This window comes from Poromitra crassiceps (genome assembly GCF_964638095.1).
Source record: "Poromitra crassiceps genome assembly, chromosome: 9".
In the NCBI taxonomy this organism is placed as follows: domain Eukaryota; kingdom Metazoa; phylum Chordata; class Actinopteri; order Beryciformes; family Melamphaidae; genus Poromitra; species Poromitra crassiceps.
This window is the reverse complement of record NC_139630.1, coordinates 30,229,995-30,250,133: the sequence shown is the minus strand read 5'-3', so window position 1 is coordinate 30,250,133 and position 20,139 is coordinate 30,229,995. Positions and strand designations below refer to the sequence as shown.

The following is a 20,139-nucleotide window of genomic DNA, read 5'->3' as shown; positions in this document are numbered from 1 at the left end:
TTTCCAACCGGCTACTTGAGCCTAAAAGCCGGCAATTGGCGGCTAACCGAATCCCTGGGGGTGATTTTGACTCTTAAAGTAGAATGACTTCTCGAGAGAAATCTCTCCCTTATGCTCTTGATTGTGAGCAATATGGTGAGTTTATTGCCATTTCAACCAGAGCTTGCTATAGGAATTTGTCTTAATGTGCTCTGGACAAGTGATTCTCAATCTTTTGAATCAAGGACCCCTAATTTAGCTCACATCAGAACCACAGACGACAGACAGCTCTACCTCCTGAGCTATTGCCGCCCCAGTTGGGGACTTAATTACATGAAGGCACTTATGTTGGAAAGACAAATGTAAAAGCTAACAATTATACCAAACTGGCTTAGTTTAACCTAAAATAATTATGAGATTGAACTTGGCTGTGAAAGCCAAAGGAACAAGGCATAGAAACCTGTAAAATGTGAAAGACATCTCCATAGCTCAAATAGAGGAGGGAGCCAGTATGCTACTACGAGCCCATGCAGCCTGATGTTATTAGTAACAATGGCAGTTAGACTTGGGTCAAATTGCTACTGGTTTTTAATTAACAACTGACCCAAGTCTGGTTGTTAATTCGCGGTGGGACAGAGGGCCTTGTGGTCTTCCTCGACAGGCCATGCCAAAGCCCTGTGCTCGGTTTAGCTGCCAAAGCCAAAGATGCGCTTGATGTATGCGGTCAGACCGCCCTTGCCCTTCTGCTCCACCTTGTGGTCCAGGGGTGGGAAGGCCACGTGGTTGAGTGCGAGGTCAAAGAACAGGGGCTTGCAGGGGATCGGCTGGAAGTCAGGGGGGAACTGGACCAGATTGGGCCGCTTGCCCACCAGGGCGGAGTCAAGCCGGAAGGTCTCCAGGCGGTCGCAGAGGCGCGTGTTGTCTTTCACCTGTTGCTGGGCAGGGGCTTCAGTGGTGTCATCAGTATCCAAAATGGCAGCAGCCTGAAGAGAGTATTTCTCAGCGTTGACCTCAGCGATGAGTTCCTGAACATCAGGCAGATCCTTGAGGCTGTTGATGAGACTCTTGGCCTTAGACTGGACCTCCCTGGCGTACTTCAGCACCCTCTCATACAACACCAGTGCCTCGCTCCACTTCTTCACCAGCACATAGGACTGGGCTATGAAGAAACACCTGTACGCCTTGTAGACCAGCATCTTGAGGGCCACCTCCTTCTGGAAGGTGTGGTCTTCCTCCAGGCCCTGCAGGGTGGACAGCTCAGTGAGACTCTGCAAGATTATGTCATAGAGGCGGATGAGGTCCTGTGGGCGGGGGCCCCTGTTGTTCTCGTTGGCCTGATCTTCCTTCAGCTTGGCCTGCAGTGTGTGGGCCATGCTCTTGTTCCTCCTCACCACCGTACACAGCTTGAGGTAGGTCATATAGCTGTGCAGCAACTGCAGGTTGGACACCTTGCTACTGTCTGTATCAGAGCCCCTCTCTCTCTGCTTGGCCTCGGTCTTGAGTTCCTCCCTCACAGCCTGGATGGTGTCTCTGCACTCGGCCAGCAGGATCTCATACAGATGCTCCTTGGTCTCCTCGTTAGCTGCCTGAGCTATGGTGGCCTCATTGTCTGCCAGACCCAGCAGGAAGATGCGGGCCTTGTCCATCTTGACCGGCACTGTGCGCCCTCGCCACTCCACCTCGCTGATGGTGGCCGCTTGCTTGGCTCTCATCCGGCTGATCAGGGTCTCTAGCTTCTCAGCCATCATGCCTCCACCCCCTCCAGTCAGCCTCATCTGCATCAGGTCATTGATGGCATTCTGATCACCAATGTTGTAAGCACAGTAGCGTATGTTGGGCTTGATCTCCTCCACACGCTGGTGATATAGCACCGCTAGCTCCTCGGTGAAAGCACTGGCCAGTTTCTCATAGATGGTCTTGCACTTGTTGAAGGCCTCCATGGCAGGCTTCCAATGCTGCAGCTCAAACTCCACCATGCCAGCCAGGTAGGCGGTGTAGGCCTGTACCTCCAGCTTGGTCTTGGCGTCTACACAGGGGCTCTCACACAGCTTCTCCAGCCTCTCGCCGTGCCGGGTGGCCTTACGCAGCCGGCCCAGCATGTGGAAGCGCTTGCGGGGCTCGGTGTTGGCCTGCTGCTTCAGCTGCATGGCGTAGCTCCACGCCCGCTCTGCCTCCATCAGAACAAGCAACAGGTACCTATTGTCACAAAGCATTTTCTCTGCACTGCACTTATTTGCACTGGACTTGTGTCTGTTGCCCATCTTGAAGCCCAGTGTTTTGCGTAGACGACGCAGGCGGCGGGAGCAGTATCCCCTGTATCTCTGATAGTCTCCATGCCTGAGGCCGTGCTGCTGCTGGGAATCCTTGATGATCTGCAACGTTTCCAGTCCCACTGATCCGTCCATTGCATTTTATTTATTTTGCTCCAGTGTCACGAATTTCGCCTCGTTTTGCTCTACAGCCATGTCCAACTGCCTGACTGACATCAGTATATAAATGGGAGCTGGGGCTCTGTCTGTTTGTTTCTCTGCCCCACTGTGATTGTCCCACTGTGATGTCATAAATCCGACTGTGACATCACCAGTGATGTCATAAATCCCAGTGATGTAATAAATCCCACTGTGACGTCATCAGTGATGTCATAAATCCTACTGATGACATCATCAGTGATGACGACATCATCAGTGATGCTGGTCTCATTGGCCACACAGCAGCCGAGTTGCGGGCAAGGCTGCGCAGCGGCCGAGCTGCGAATGCGAGCTGCATGGCCATCTTGGCGAGCTGCAGGACGGGTGGTAGCGAGCCCGCATAGCGGGCGAGCCTAGGAATCGTCACACGCGCTCGATCCCTAAATAATGACATCATCACGGATGAAATAATCACTGATGACATCATCACAATTGTTGAGTGACATCACTGATGACATAATCACTAGTCGTGTTTCCATTACCGTCAGAAATGCGCAAAATCTAAATATCGCAATAGAAATTGGGTAATGGAAACACGTAAATTTCGAAAAAGCTCCCAAATATCGCAAAACGTTTTTGCGCTCTCATGAGGTGGTTTTTCAGACGTGTCGATATAGCAGTTTATCGCAAAAGTGTAATGGAAACACATTTTCCGCATTTGCACGTCATGTGACCCATCTTCTCCTTTGGAAAATGAAAGGAAATTAGGGAGAAAGGGTTTGATAAACCATGGCAAAACCTTCGCAGCAAGTGGAAAACTTTGAAGCAACGCTACCTAGCAGAAAGACGTGTTGTGCAAAAGCGGAGCCAGAAAATAGATCATGTTTAATGGGAGAAATCGATCCATGCCTGTGTGCGCGCATTTGGCACAGCGGCGGGATGAAAAGCACACCGGTGCGGTGCTGTTGACTGAAGTGATTAATACATTACACACGTTTCAGGTACAATGTTATAATTATAATACACGATATTCTGACTATTGCACCATATCAGCCTTTCCCCCCCTCCTCCATCTCTAAAATGGGACAAGTTGTAGGCTACCTTTTTTCCTCTGCCTGTCGCGCTCACTGCATTCACCGCAGCCCGCAACATGTTCTTTTGAATTGATAATCAGGCTCGTTTATATGCGTTGTAACTTCATGTTGTGATTTGCATTGACCATTGGTTGGATTTGAGTATGCAGGGGACGGGATATGGGGCAGATCCGCGTGCGTAATCACTGTGGCAGCTGCTGGTAACGGGAATTGCGAAACTCAACTTCAATGGAAACGCCTACAAGTCGCAATTGTACATTGTCGAAGTTGTAGAAATATCGCAATTATTTTGCGAAAAACTGTAATGGAAACACAGCTACTGATGACATCACAATTGCTCGAGTGACATCACTGGTGACATCATTGATGGACTCTGGTCGGTCAGGCCGCCTGTTCAGGGGGAAGGGAAACGGAAGGATAGCATGATCCTCCCACGTGTTGCGTCCTTCCGGTGAAACACCTTGCTGTCAGGCGAAAAGAAGTGGCGAGCAACTCCCCATGAGCCAATGCTCACTATCTGTGTGCAGTTTCAGATCGATTGGCCTATCCGCTGCAGAGATAAATGGATTCGGCAGAGGACAGTTTCCTTCATTCTATAGTAATTTGTCATAAATCACTGATGATGACAGTCACTGTTATCACATTGTGATTTCATAAAAGCCCTATACACATTTCACACACAGCCCTTCACAATAAAAGCCCAACACACTTCACACAGCCCTTCACAATTAAAGCAATTTCAAAAGCAAAGACATTTCTAGTCGTTATGAAGCATTATGAATTCATGAGTACTTATCACTTTAATTATTACAGTGCTATAAGCAGATTATAACACATTATAATAATGCATTATACACATGGGTTTCATAGAAAGTGTTAGCGATCTTTCTACTTGTTTAATTTCCTTTTCCATCTGGCTCTGAATTTCCCTCCAAACTGATTCATTTGCATGTCTGATTTCTCTGCTTTCATATGAACTGCAGGCAGGCAGGCAGAAAGCAAGAGCGAGTTTGACGAAGTGACACAAAGAGGCAGTGAGTGGGTGAGGAGGAGGAACAGATCTGGGATGAGTCAAGCAGCGCCAAAGTGAAAACTTGACTGAAATGAAAGGTGGCGAGGTAACAGTTAGCTACGACTATACTGCTGCTGTTGGGAGAGTGAACACATTTAATGAACACAGCCAGAGTTTTGGCCAGACTCTTATTTTGTCAACAGCATTTTGTTTTGTTTTGTTTTTAGGTGGAAGGTGGCAGGTACTGTAGTTCATCTCAGCATGCTGAAATACTCTACCTAAAATGCCTCCACATCATCACCGATGACATCACAATTGCTCGAGAGGCATTGCTGATAACATCATCACTGACGACATCACTCACTGATGACATCACTGATCACAGCACAATTGCTCGAGTGACGTCAATGATGACGTCAACGATGACATCACAATTGCTCAAGTGACATCACTGGTGACATCACAATTGCTCGTGTGTGACCTTAATACCCTCCGCACATTATGACATCGCTATATGCACACACACACAGAGCCATCTAGCTGACACCGTTTCCTTCAGACCATCAAGATGGTGTTAGCCGACCTGGGGAGGAAGATCACCGCGGCGCTGAGGTCACTCAGCAAAGCCACCATCATCAATGAGGAGGTTCTGACCGGCATGCTGAAGGAGGTTTGTGCCGCCCTGCTAGAGGCCGATGTTAACATCAAGCTGGTCAAACAACTGAGGGAGAACGTCAAGACTGCCATAGACCTGGAGCAGATGGCGTCCGGTCTGAATAAGAGGAGGATGATCCAGCATGCCATGTTCAAGGAGCTGGTCAACCTGGTGGACCCCGGTGTGAAGGCCTGGACTCCCACCAAGGGGAAGAACAATGTCATCATGTTTGTAGGTCTGCAGGGCAGTGGCAAGACCACCACCTGCTCCAAGCTGGCATATTACTACCAGAGAAAAGAGTGGAAGACCTGTCTGATCTGTGCCGACACTTTCAGAGCCGGTGCCTTCGATCAGCTCAAACAGAATGCCACAAAAGCCAGGATCCCGTTCTATGGAAGTTACACAGAGATGGACCCCGTGGTGATCGCAGCAGAGGGAGTGGAGAAGTTTAAGGGTGAGAACTTTGAGATAATCATCGTGGACACCAGCGGGCGACACAGACAGGAAGACTCTCTGTTTGAGGAGATGCTACAGGTCTCCAACGCCGTGCAACCAGACAATATTGTGTACGTGATGGACGCGTCCATCGGCCAGGCCTGTGAGGCTCAGGCCAAGGCCTTCAAAGACAAGGTGGATGTGGCGTCAGTCATCGTCACTAAGCTCGACGGACACGCCAAAGGAGGTGGAGCTCTCAGCGCTGTTGCTGCCACTAAGAGTCCCATCATCTTCATTGGAACAGGAGAACACATCGACGACTTGGAGCTGTTTAAGACACAGCCGTTCATCAGCAAACTGCTGGGAATGGGAGACATTGAAGGTTTGATAGACAAGTTCAAACTGGATGAGAACCAAGAGCAGTTCATGGACAAACTGAAACACGGCCAGTTTACCATCAGAGACATGTATGAACTTTTCCAGAACATCATGAAGATGGGCCCCTTAGAACAGATCATGGGCATGATCCCCGGCTTCGGGCCAGACTTCATGAGTAAAGGGAACGAGCAGATGTCCAAGACCCGACTGAAGAAACTCATGACTATCATGGACAGCATGAATGACCAGGAACTGGACAACAAAGACGGCGCAAAGCTGTTCAGTAAGCAGCCCAACAGGATCCAAAGGGTGGCACGGGGGTCCGGGGTTGCCACCCTGGACGTCCAGGATTTCCTCACACAGTACACCAAGGTCGCCCAGATGGTCAAGAAGATGGGCGGCATCAAGGGACTGTTTAAAGGAGGTGACATGTCGAAGAACGTGAATCATTCTCAGATGGCCAAACTGAACCAGCAGATGGCCAGGATGATGGATCCTCGACTCTTGCACCACATGGGCGGCACGGCTGGTCTCCAGTCGATGATGCGTCAGTTCCAACAGGGAGCCGCCGGCAATATGAAAGGCATGATGGGACTCAACAATATGTGATCTCCTGCGGGAGTCTGGGTAGTTTAGAGGTAAAAGCACTCGCCTACCATCGCGGAGACCCAGGTTCAATTCAACGGTACTTCCGAAGGCTTGGTCAGCTATCCATAAAGAGACATTTAGCCGCATCTGCCGTTGGGAAACCGGTGGGTTATGTGCCCTGGTCGCTGCATTAGCGCCTCCTCTGGTCGGTCCGGCCGGCACATGGGAGAAGTTAGCCCTGAATTATTTCTGTCAGAAAGCCATGACGCAGAACAGGAATCGCCATAAAACTCTTCAAGCTTTTCATTGCATTTTTATTCATGTTTTAAGGATGTTGGTTGTTATGGTTAGAGTTAGGCAAGTAAAAGGGTTAAGGTGAGGGTAAACATGACCAAACCCATACCCTAACCAAATTGTACTTGCCTAACCCTAATTACCAATCTTTGGAACACATCAGCTTTATTCAAAGAACTGGACTCCATAATTCTGTCCTACTGTAAATCTGGAAGAATTTAGAAAATTCACTTGCAAAAACCCCGGTCTGAAGGAGGGTTAGCCTTACCAGTGTTTAGGCACTACGGTGGCAAGGGACCCCTGTGGCTAAAAATGGAGACCAGCTCAATTTTCTAGCTTGAAAAACTCTGAATTCTAAACCAGGTTAGGAGCGTTTTGAGTATACCAGATTTTTCTGTTCACACACCTATTTGTTTTAATCACCGTTTTTTATCCTCATGGTCAGACAAAACCTCTCATGCCTTGAGTGAGAAGGGGCTGGTTTCCATCAGAGACCTGTACATTGATGGACAATTTGCATCCTTTGATCTTCTGAAGACAAAATTTGAGTTGCCCCACACACTTTTTCAGATGCCTACAAGATCCATAACTTTGAAGCTCTCCCAAATGAACATGTTTTGTAAAGCCCTCCTCGCTACAAGCATCTTATTTCTAGATTTGTATGTCTTTGACAGCTGCACCTTGGCCCTACACAGAGCAGAGGCATGGCAGGGGGAACTTGGCGTTGAGTTATCTGAAATGATATGGGACAGGAGTCTGTCTGATCCAACTGTGCTCAGTTAATAGTAAACATCTGATCAATTTAAAGTTGCTCACCGCCTTCACTATTACAAGCATAGGTTGCAAAAGATGTGATAGGTGTCAGGTGTCAGAGGGCACACTGTTCCATGCTTTTTGGTTCTGCCCTTCACTATCTGGATTCTGAGCCAAAATATTTGATTGGTACTCTAAGGCCTACAAAATAACCCTTCAGCTGGAGGCGAGCTGAAGGGTATTTTGTAGGCCTTAGAGTACCAATCAAATATTTTGGCAAGACAGAAACAGTTCTGCTCCAAGGTATCCCAAATATCTGGCTCCAAGAATGTGTTTGTGTTGTAGCGACCAGGAACTCGTCTAAGGAGACCAGCCTGTCTTTGTTGGAATCCACCTCATTCATAACATGCTCTCTCATACGTAGCCTCTCCTCATCCACCTCTATCTCCGTCTCTATCATTGGCTTCATCATGCACTCGTTGCTGTGGTGTTTCGGGACTGGATTCCCCACCGATGATGGCATTCGAGCAGTGCGTCAAGTAGTACTGTGATAGGCGCCCCGACTGACCAGAGGAGGCGCTAGTGTAGTACTGTGACTTTTTCCTTAGATTATCTGTTGATAGCGTTTGGGTTTCTGTAGGTGGTTCTCTTCGTCTGTTCAGCCATGGTGGCGTATGCTAACTACCCAGTTCTTCTATTTATTCCAAACAAACCAGAAACATAAAAGGCATCTTTTCCTGTGTGCTATGCAATTCCCCCCTCCAGGAAAGAGCCAGGCGTTTAGAAGAGGAAATGTAAAATATGCCATCGTATCAATTGACAATAAAGAATAGGACAATTTACATTTCCCATATTTGTATGAAAATGTTGCATAGCATTATGGTAAGACTCCAGCTTTGTCTCAGGTGTAGAATGTGCAGGACACATTATACCGATCAAGTTTATTCAATTTGGTTTAGGGACAATTTTTGGCCAATTTTTGTTTAGGGACAGCGAGCACCTTACACCCAATGTACACCCGATTACGTTACGGCTCCGTGCGGATCCGGTCAACCTGCCGGAACAGACTCTCGCCCATGTTAATAGATGGGCGATACTGTACAGGTGCATACGGAAAGAAATATGCACCTGTTCTATTTTTGTCAGATCCTGCATGCGTCTGACACATTACATGAGTGTGGGTCTGTTCGCAGCCGTACCGGAGCCGTACACAAATAGTGTAGTAGCTGTACTGTACCGTACTGTATAGGGGTGCACCGATCACGTTTTTTGCCACCGATCACCGATTGCCGATCACCTATGAGAAATATCTGCCCAACCGATCATCGACCGATCACCGATTACCGATTACCGATCACCGATATATATATAATGTATATATATTTATTTATTTATTTTGTAAGCAGCTATAGCAGTCTATTATAGAACAGTTTCCATTTTACATATAGGCCTACATTTCATGCATCAAATTGAAAGTGCAGCACATTTTCTTTTTTTTCTACATCAATATTTTATATTTTGTAGGCTAAAGGAAACCGCCAACATGATTTTTTTGTGTGTGAGATAATTGGAGCACAAGACTGTGTTGAACTAAATGGCTAGTAGTTCAGTCCAGTTCCCTCAGTTCAGTTTATAAAAGAACAAAACTCATTCCACTTCGGGATTTCCATGTTACCAGTTCAATGCAGTTCAGTTCACTCAACAAAAATCCTCAATTTTCCGGGATTTCCCTGTTACACAAGAAAAATAACTTTGACCCAAGTTAACTATTTTATCGATTAAGCTAAAGCGGCTAAAGCTAACCGGAGCTATTAACGTTAGGAGGATACACACAAATATGGATCAAACACGGACTTAACACATTGACTGCCAGCCCTTTTTTCAATGCTGTAGGTAGGTTCTGCCAGTTTTTTTTTTGAGGATTCTGGCTCATTTTACAAGAGCCGAGGATTCTTTTCTGTTAAGACTTCGTGAACACCAATCATCTAAAAAGAACTAATAGAATGTGTGCTTTCTCTGTCTAAAAGAGTTAGTTTGTAGAGTTAGTACGGTAGTTATGTAGATATTAGCCGTTGAGTACAGCATGGTTTCAGAGATTTTCAGAGAGTTTTGAGATAAATGGATTTTTAGAACCACCTCACGTGCCTGTGATTATGGGTGCCCTTGGGCAAGTCTGTATACTGTATTGTGTGTGTGTGTGTGTGTGTGTGTGTGTGTGTGTGTGTGTGTGTGTGTGTGTGTGTGTGTCTCCAAACTCCTCCCTCCGTCTGTGCTGCTGCTGCTGGCTCTGCGGCCGCTCTCGGGCAGTCTGGATTACTGTAAAACGGGCTCGTTCGTTTCTTGAGGTGTCGGCTGAGAGCTTTGAAGAAGCTTTTGCGATTCTGGTCTTATTTATGCTCAAAGGTACTCGAGTGTGTGTGTGTGTGTGCGCGCGCGCGTGCGTGTGTGTGTGTGTGTGTGTGTGTGAAATCGAAAGCGTTTTCGCCCAGCTATTTCCTTGAGAATGGCTTTCTCCCGCGGACCCGCGGCTGTTTTTGCTCGGCTTTGTCTCTGTCTGGAGAGCACTGTCGCCACTTAGCTGGTCGGTAAAATAGATTATACACATTCTCTTCCTCCAATATTGGTATAGGAGACGTAAAAGGGGTTGATCGATGTCCCACCGTCAAAAAAAATAAATGTTTATGTAAGCCGAGATATCTCGTCTTTGGCACTCAACGGTTGGATCCTGTAAGCCGAGATATCTCGTCATTGGCACTCAACGTGTTAATAGCATGCAAATGCCTCGGTAGGCACCGGGCGGGAAGACTGGAGGTAACTTCTCTCTGCTGAGTCTGCTCATCACCAGCTGATGTGTGTGATTCAAAGACGCAAGGGGTGTGTTGACAGTCTGGTGTGGTGTGTGGACAAAAAATGTGCCTCGCGACCTGCTTGGAGCACTGTGCCACTACGCTCTATCAGCCACTACTGTAAAACACCCTCCCTCCTCCCACCCTCCCTCGCTCCGGGGGAAAAATGTCGGCGATTGAGCCAGAAACACAGTCTGAATGAAATTGAATGTAACGTTCCCAATTCTATGTATTACATTCTAAAAACTTAACGGCAACATTTTGGAAGGCTAAGCTAGCTCGTTGTAATCTAACATCATGCTTCAAAAGATGGAGAACTGGCTGTGTTACGGATGAGGATGCAAAACATGTAATTTGCATGTTTCGTTCCACCCATGTTTCGTCCGCGCTGCCAAATTCAATGGAATGAAACGAATCTTGTAGCCTTGGACATAGTGAAGTGTTTTTGATTGATTTGTTCATCGGACTCAAAACGGTCTCCGCTGATAAGACACGGAGATCTCTGTTACAGGCAGGCGCTACGCCTCCTCCTGACCAGTTTTAAACATTAAAACACCTGCGGCTTAGTCCAGTGCGGCTTATATATGTAACAATCATTCAATTTAGCTGCTGCGGCTTATATTCAGGTGCGCCTTGGCTGACGAAAGCAAAGCGTGTGCTTTGCAACACAATGATATAAACGTTAGAGCACAATATGAAAGTTAAACGATGGACATTGAAGACATGAAAATGGGCTGCCTCATGTTTCTCACGTGCAGCATGATCGGCTATGCGATCGGCGACAATAAAGGAATATCGGAAACAGCAGATCACATATTTGAGGTCCAAATCGGCCGATACAGATTGCGTGCCGATCGATCGGTGCACCCCTAGTACTGTATCTGCTACCATTACGTATGTCTAATGTTTAATTGTATGTTTAATAAGGTACATGCTATTTGCACCTGTATGTCAAATACGTCGAATTTAAAATGTTTAAGCACGTCTAAAGTATGCACATGACATGTGCACCTATGTGCAGTGAATATGCCACTGTCTCTGACTTGTCTTATCACTCTACTGCCTTATTGCTTGTTGTGTCTCTTGTTGTTTTTGCACTCATATGCCCTGTTATATTTGTACTATGTTGTAAACGGAGTCCACAGCACAAGAATTTCACACGTGATACTTGTACCATGGAGTGACAATAAAAATCTTGAATCTTGAATCTTGAGTACCGCATCAGCTGCGGAGCTGGTGGACATTAGCACTAAGGCTGGCTCTGGATCAGACAAAGGTAAGTGGCTGAGATAGGAGCACCACTTCAGCATACACACAGGCAGGAGAGTGCCTGGCGAGGTTGCCACAGAGGAATGGAGTGCTATTATATGCAGCACAGGGACTTTTCACATTCACATCACCAATCATATTATGCACAAAGCGCTTTTATCAACACAGCCACACTTCAGGGTGATAATGTAATATTATGTAGATCTGCCACAGTGACACGAGAACGCGAGGCGGCCTTGTTCATTGAGGACTGACTTCAAAGATTGCCTGTTGGGAATGTTCACACAACCAGCACATTCCACGTGATGTACCTCTGAGTGCACACACGTAAGATGATTCTTATTCTCAGGATTAAATGGCAGAGTGCGTTTCATAATGAAACACATGCACATACAAGGAAAACACAAAGACAGAATATTTCAAAAACAGAAGAAATATTTCATCTACATTCAACAAGTTGACATGAATACCGTACAGTATTTTTTTTAAAGGCATACCCTACTATGCAGTAGGGATGGGCATAATTAACCGATGATCGTTAAGAATTTTGTCTCACATGGACGTTTGGCCCGCCCCCCCATTTGTGACGGTTTGTGTCACCAATGTGATGGACAGCAGACGTAAATACGGTACACACATTACACATGCCCCTATTTGCTCTGTTCCAGGCCGCATTATAACGTTGTGGTGGATCGATAAAAAAAAAAAAAAATCAGGGTGAGTTATAAAGGGGCGGCTGTGGCTCAGGAGCTATCATCGTCCACCAACCAGAAGGTCAAGGGTTCGATCCCTGGCTCCTCCAGTCCACATGTCGAAGCGTCCTTGGGCAGCTGGCCACCTTCGGTGTTTGAATGGGTGAATGTAGGCACATTGTAAAGCACTATATAAATGCAGTCCATTTACCATAAAGCTGGACATACGGCCTTGCGCCAAGTGTTCTGCCGAGTTTTGCTCCCCCGCCAATCAGCAAAAAAAAGCATCCCCATCTCACGGGAGCATACTTGTAATAATTTATACAGAAATGTAACTGTTTAAAAGTGATATCATTGTCTGGTAGACGTGACCTCCCTAATTTCTAAGTTAAAACAGCCCCGAAATATGTTGGGGATGCAATTCTCGGCGGGGATGCGGAAACGTTCACGGCACGTGTCGCAAGCGCAAATTAGAGCCCTGCCAAAATCATCTGCGACCCTAAATGCCTGCGCAAACAGGATTTGAGTGGTTTTCAGTATTGGCCATCATACCAACGTCTATTCAATGTCAAAATGTTTGCTGAGGAGCGGTGGGTTGAAAAGCAGGGACAAATAAAATATTCTGATGAGACGGGGCAACGTAACTCATACATACACACATGCACGCACGCACGCACACACACACACACACACACACACACACACACACACACACACACACACACAAAGATAACCTTTGGAGACGGAACGTCATGTTGGTTTAAAAAAATAAATTGTATTGCATGACAGCCTATCATGCACATCCACAGAAACATAGCGTAGGTTAGGAACAATACAAAAGAAGAAAGAAATGGCCCTGGTGATGGTGATGGTGTACAACACTGTACAGATTCAGTGCTGGAAACCATTCCGAGCACATTCCAGCCTGACATGGCGTCGATGCCCGCTCGGCAACGTACGACAGCGGCTGACAGATCACGCATGAAATGTATTCTATTGTTTTATTAAACAATGACTCTGTCATCTCGCTGTGCTGTCCCCTCCCTCTCTTCTGCAGGTTCTCATTATGAACCAGCCTGTAGCGCGTGCGTGTGTGTGTGTGTGTGTGTGTGTGTGTGTGTGTGTGTGTGCGCACCTGCGTGCGTGTGCCACCTGGCTGATGTGGGAGTCAGAAGGATGTGTAGGAGTGTATTGTAACACAGATTGTATTGTAACACAGTGTAACACAGGGTGTACTGTGTAACACAGTATTGTAACACAGAGTGTATTGTATCACAGTGTAACATAGGGTGTATTTTAACACATTTGAGTGTCTCAGAGTAGAAATCAGGCCTAACTGCCTTAAAAATGTGACACACAGGAATAAAATCATGTTATCATACCTATGAGATAAATAGATCAATACCCCCCTTGAGGGGGTTCCACGGGGTCCCCAGCAAATTCACGATTTGTTACATTTCAGCATTACTGTATTTCATTTACGAGAAGTGAACACAATTAGAGAATGTAACTGTAGAAGAATGACTGTTTTTATTGTAATTCCACTGTTATCTCTCTACTTACAATACAGTCATTCTGGACCAAATCTATGGGAGGTTGGAGTGCCCTCCCTCTCTGCTGGAATAACAGTAATTGGCACATTGCACTTAGGTGCAGCAGCGGTGATCTGGGACTATCGTAGGCGACAATCAGCAGAGCAATCCGTCAAACACTCCAGGCTCTTATACAGGCCCCCAAATAATCGTCAAATTCATCAATTTTCCCACCACTCAACACTGGATTAATGAAAAAAAAGCTGCCTTTAGTGCAGAATGCAGGCTTTCCATGAGCTGTTGAAATCATTAACTGTACCCACATCAGAATCTTTTTTATTTTGTTTTGCTTTTGAGTTCACACGGGGGGTGTTCTGATTCCCTGCGGCACCAGTCTGATGGAGGATTGCAAGCGCTTGATTATAACTGCCCCTCCATTGCAGACTATCTCCAACTAACTTACCAAACTAAAGTACAACTGAACCGTATACAACTCCATCTAGGTCTGACAAAAGAAAGCTAAACCTAAGCTTATTTAGTGGATTTGATCGAACAAAATCGCATCTAACTGATTGATATGTTTTATATTTAATGTTTAAATCTCTGATTTCTAGAAATGTTGAATGTGTGTTCTCCTGCAAAACATCATCACATGTCAATTAGCCCCTTTCACGACTGTGCTGTCACTACGCTCCTATACACAGTCCCTCATACGATCGTTAGGAAAGCCCACAATTAAGTCTCAAGCCGTGGTCGGACTAACAATGCTCACCGTAGCAGAAGGGTCTTGTGATCTTGGACGGTCGGCGTTGAAAGCTCAGCGCTGCTAATGAACATTTTTAATATACTGTTCGCTGTGATGGCTGGGTGCACCGGGAGAAACACAGAAAAAGACACGGCTGCCATCTTGCCATTTTTGAAGAAAACAGCTTGACGGAAACCTGAGGAGTATCTTTAGAAATAATAATAATCATTAAAAATATGTATTAGCAACGCTGAGCTTTCAACGACGACCATCCAAGATTCTTCTGCAGTGGTGACCTTTAGAATGTCTTGTCTTACAAGTGTTGTTAAAGGTGCACACAGGTGCACCACACCAAAGCCTACAGTATGCATCAGCATACAGTATGTAGCTAGCCTACAGTATGCATCAGCATACAGTATGTAGCTAGCCTACAGTACACATCAGCATACAGTATGTAGCTAGCCTACAGTACACATCAGCATACACATCAGCATACAGTATGTAGCTAGCCTACAGTATGCATCAGCATACAGTATGTAGCTAGCCTACAGTACGCATCAGCATACAGTATGTAGCTAGCCTACAGTATGCATCAGCATACAGTATGAAGCTAGCCTACAGTATGCATCAGCATACAGTATGTAGCTAGCCTACAGTATGCATCAGCATACAGTATGCAGCTAGCCTACAGTACGCATCAGCATACAGTATGCAGCTAGCCTACAGTACGCATCAGCATACAGTATGCAGCTAGCCTACAGTACGCATCAGCATACAGTATGTAGCTAGCCTACAGTACGCATCAGCATACAGTATGTAGCTAGCCTACAGTACACATCAGCATACAGTATGTAGCTAGCCTACAGTACGCATCAGCATACAGTATGTAGCTAGCCTACAGTACGCATCAGCATACAGTATGTAGCTAGCCTACAGTACGCATCAGCATACAGTATGTAGCTAGCCTACAGTACGCATCAGCATACAGTATGTAGCTAGCCTACAGTACGCATCAGCATACAGTATGTAGCTAGCCTACAGTACACATCAGCATACAGTATGTAGCTAGCCTACAGTACGCATCAGCATACAGTATGTAGCTAGCCTACAGTACGCATCAGCATACAGTATGTAGCTAGCCTACAGTACGCATCAGCATACAGTATGTAGCTAGCCTACAGTACGCATCAGCATACAGTATGTAGCTAGCCTACAGTACGCATCAGCATACAGTATGTAGCTAGCCTACAGTACGCATCAGCATACAGTATGTAGCTAGCCTACAGTACGCATCAGCATACAGTATGTAGCTAGCCTACAGTACGCATCAGCATGCAGTATGTAGCTAGCCTACAGTACGCATCAGCATGCAGTATGTAGCTAGCCTACAGTACGCATCAGCATGCAGTATGTAGCTAGCCTACAGTACGCATCAGCATACAGTATGTAGCTAGCCTACAGTACGCATCAGCATACAGTATGTAGCTAGCCTACAGTACGCATCAGCATACAGTATGTAGCTAGCCTACAGTACGCATCAGCATACAGTATGTAGCTAGCCTACAGTACGCATCAGCATACAGTATGTAGCTAGCCTACAGTACGCATCAGCATACAGTATGTAGCTAGCCTACAGTACGCATCAGCATACAGTATGTAGCTAGCCTACAGTACGCATCAGCATACAGTATGTAGCTAGCCTACAGTACGCATCAGCATACAGTATGTAGCTAGCCTACAGTACGCATCAGCATACAGTATGTAGCTAGCCTACAGTACGCATCAGCATACAGTATGTAGCTAGCCTACAGTACGCATCAGCATACAGTATGTAGCTAGCCTACAGTACGCATCAGCATACAGTATGTAGCTAGCCTACAGTACACATCAGCATACAGTATGTAGCTAGCCTACAGTACACATCAGCATACAGTATGTAGCTAGCCTACAGTACACATCAGCATTAGGGGTGGGGGAAAAAATCGATTCACCTAAGTATCGCGATTTTTAATGTCACGATTTTTTGGATCGATCTTTTATTCCAGAATCGATAATCGCAAATTAATTTTTTTTTTTTTTTTTGGGTGCTTGCAGTCAGGCCACTCACTGAACAGCAGGCCAGGCGCCGCCTACTGGTTTACTAGTGGTTTTATTACTTTATTAGTTAGTCTGAAGTAATAATTACACTTCAGGGTTAAAGTGGGTGCATCTCATTGTAAAATTGGACTTCAAACGGCCCAAATCTGGCTTCAAACGGCCCAAATTTCACGTGCGTTGGCCCATATCGGCCTGGCCTGCTTGGTATCTAATGCCCGGCCTGAATTATGATCCCAGTCCGCCCCTGTTTTTAACTATATCGCCCAGCCCTACTCATGATATATAATATACAGTCTCTAGTGTATGATTCAACTTTTCCCATGTTCTAATCTAGTGTAAAAAAGCAAACAAACTGAAAAAAGGAAAGAAAAAAATAAACAAAAATCGCAATAAATCGTAATATCGAATCGCAATAATCGTAGAATCGCAATACTTAAGAATCGCAATATAAATCGAATCGGCACCCAAGAATCGTGATAGTATCGAATCGGGAGATAAGTGAATCGCCACAGCCCTAATCAGCATACAGTATGTAGCTAGCCTACAGTACGCATCAGCATACAGTATGTAGCTAGCCTACAGTACACATCAGCATACAGTATGTAGCTAGCCTACAGTACACATCAGCATACAGTATGTAGCTAGCCTACAGTACACATCAGCATACAGTATGTAGCTAGCCTACAGTACACATCAGCATACAGTATGTAGCTAGCCTACAGTATGCATCAGCATACAGTATGTAGCTAGCCTACAGTACACATCAGCATACAGTATGTAGCTAGCCTACAGTACACATCAGCATACAGTATGTAGCTAGCCTACAGTACACATCAGCATACAGTATGTAGCTAGCCTACAGTACACATCAGCATACAGTATGTAGCTAGCCTACAGTACACATCAGCATACAGTATGTAGCTAGCCTACAGTACACATCAGCATACAGTATGTAGCTAGCCTACAGTACACATCAGCATACAGTATGTAGCTAGCCTACAGTATGCATCAGCATACAGTATGTAGCTAGCGTACCGAGCCGTGGCGTTCTTCACAGAGCCACCGTTGTCCCATATGACACACAGATCATGAAACATGTCCGATATGACGACGCCAGCTGTCAATAGCTGGATGCAGATGACAGATTCTATTATCCCATGCAGGCACGGCCTTGAGGACATGGTGATAAATACCATCCTTCAGCATGCGCACAGCATCCCTCCTTCCCCTCGCTGCTCTCCACCTTTCCTTTCCCTCCTCCACTCACTCTCCTGTAGCCTACTGTCCTCCTCTCCTCCCTATTGGATTTTGGACGATGTCGATACACCGATATTATCCAAGTCTTTTGGCCGATTGCCAATGCCGATATGTAGCATGGGAGGAACACGCTATTCCCCCCCAGTTCCACTCGCCCCCCTCCCCCGAGCAGGCACACCATCCGGAGGAGGCGCTGGTGCAGCGACCAGGCCTCGCTTCCCACCCGCAGACACGGCCAATCGTGTCCGTAGGAACGTCTGACCATGCTGTGTAAGTGCCGCTGCCGGGAATTGAACACGGGTTTCCGCGGTGGCAGGCGAGTGCTTTTACCTCCACACTACCCAGACGCCCCATCTCTCGATATATTCTCATCCTCTCCCTACATCTCCTCCTCCTCCCTCCTTCTTATCCTCTGGCTCGCCTCCGAAAAATCCATCAGCTGGCCGAGGTGTTGAAACGCCAACCCTCCTCTGAGTTACATAAATCATGTCAAGAAGGAGAAGAAGAAGGAAAAACTCCCTCTCTCCTCCAAAGGAGGAGAACAGCTTTTAATACTGTAGCGGCTACAGAGGTCAATTATGCTTGGCCATCAATTTTATACACACTTAAAGAGAGTGCTGCTACAGGTCGTAAAACATTCCCCGTCTGCTGCACACATCAGTCATCTTTACAACTGTTGGCTCTGTCACTCGCTTCCTCCATCTCCCCTCCTTCACGCCACATGTTCAGCCTTCATCTCCCCTCCTCCACACCACATGTTGAGCCTTCATCTCCCCTCCTCCACACCACATGTTCAGCCTTCATCTCCCCTCCTCCACACCACATGTTGAGCCTTCATCTCCCCTCCTCCACACCACATGTTCAGCCTTCATCTCCCCTCCTCCACACCACATGTTGAGCCTTCATCTCCCCTCCTCCACACCACATGTTCAGCCTTCATCTCCCCTCCTCCACACCACATGTTGAGCCTTCATCTCCCCTCCTCCAAACCACATGTTCAGCCTTCATCTCCCCTCCTCCACACCACATGTTGAGCCTTCATCTCCCCTCCTCCACACCACATGTTCAGCCTTCATCTCCCCTCCTCCACGCCACATGTTCAGCCTTCATCTCCCCTCCTCCACACCACATGTTCAGCCTTCATCTCCCCTCCTCCACGCCACATGTTCAGCCTTCATCTCCCCTCTTCCACGCCACATGTTCAGCCTTCATCTCCCCTCCTCCACGCCACATGTTCAGCCTTCATCTCCCCTCTTCCACGCCACATGTTCAGCCTTCATCTCCCCTCCTCCACGCCACATGTTCAGCCTTCATCTCCCCTCCTCCACGCCACATGTTCAGCCTTCATCTCCCCTCCTCCACGCCACATGTTCAGCCTTCATCTCCCCTCCTCCACACCACATGTTCAGCCTTCATCTCCCCTCCTCCACGCCACATGTTCAGCCTTCATCTCCCCTCCTCCACACCACATGTTCAGCCTTCATCTCCCCTCCTCCACACCACATGTTCAGCCTTCATCTCCCCTCCTCCACACCACATGTTCAGACTTCATCTCCCCTCCTCCACACCACATGTTCAGCCTTCATCTCCCCTCCTCCACACCACATGTTCAGCCTTCATCTCCCCTCCTCCACGCCACATGTTCAGCCTTCATCTCCCCTCCTCCACGCCACATGTTCAGCCTTCATCTCCCCTCCTCCACACCACATGTTCAGCCTTCATCTCCCCTCCTCCACACCACATGTTCAGCCTTCATCTCCCCTCCTCCACACCACATGTTCAGCCTTCATCTCCCCTCCTCCACGCCACATGTTCAGCCTTCATCTCCTCCTCCACGCCACATGTTCCTTCATCTCCCCTCCTCCACACCACATGTTCAGCCTTCATCTCCCCTCCTCCACACCACATGTTCAGCCTTCATCTCCCCTCCTCCACACCACATGTTCAGCCTTCATCTCCCCTCCTCCACGCCACATGTTCAGCCTTCATCTCCCCTCCTCCACGCCACATGTTCAGCCTCCATCTCCCCTCCTCCACACCACATGTTGAGCCTCCATCTCCCCTCCTCCACACCACATGTTCAGCCTTCATCTCCCCTCCTCCAC

The 20,139-nt window shown here is 47.0% G+C and overlaps 1 protein-coding gene and 1 pseudogene across 3 annotated transcripts; one reads left to right on the top strand and one right to left on the bottom strand.

Moving 5' to 3' along the window:
• Window positions 1-665: 665 nt before the first annotated feature.
• LOC310782254 (signal recognition particle subunit SRP68 pseudogene) lies at window positions 666-2,384 on the bottom strand (annotated as a pseudogene). The gene has a single exon. The product of its transcript is annotated as a signal recognition particle subunit SRP68 pseudogene (transcript).
• A 2,677-nt stretch (window positions 2,385-5,061) lies between these two features.
• On the top strand, window positions 5,062-6,570 carry LOC310782621 (signal recognition particle subunit SRP54-like; the record flags this gene model as incomplete). Of its 2 annotated transcripts, XM_083643305.1 has the most annotated exons (2): window positions 5,062-6,244; window positions 6,383-6,570. In XM_083643305.1, 2 exons carry the CDS (start codon window positions 5,062-5,064, stop codon window positions 6,568-6,570), a joined length of 1,371 nt encoding a protein of 456 aa, XP_083499431.1. The 2 variants fall into 2 exon arrangements, with proteins under 2 accessions (XP_083499431.1, XP_083499430.1); XM_083643304.1 differs by having other exon boundaries at window positions 5,062-6,570.
• Between the last annotated feature and the right edge of the window lie 13,569 nt (window positions 6,571-20,139).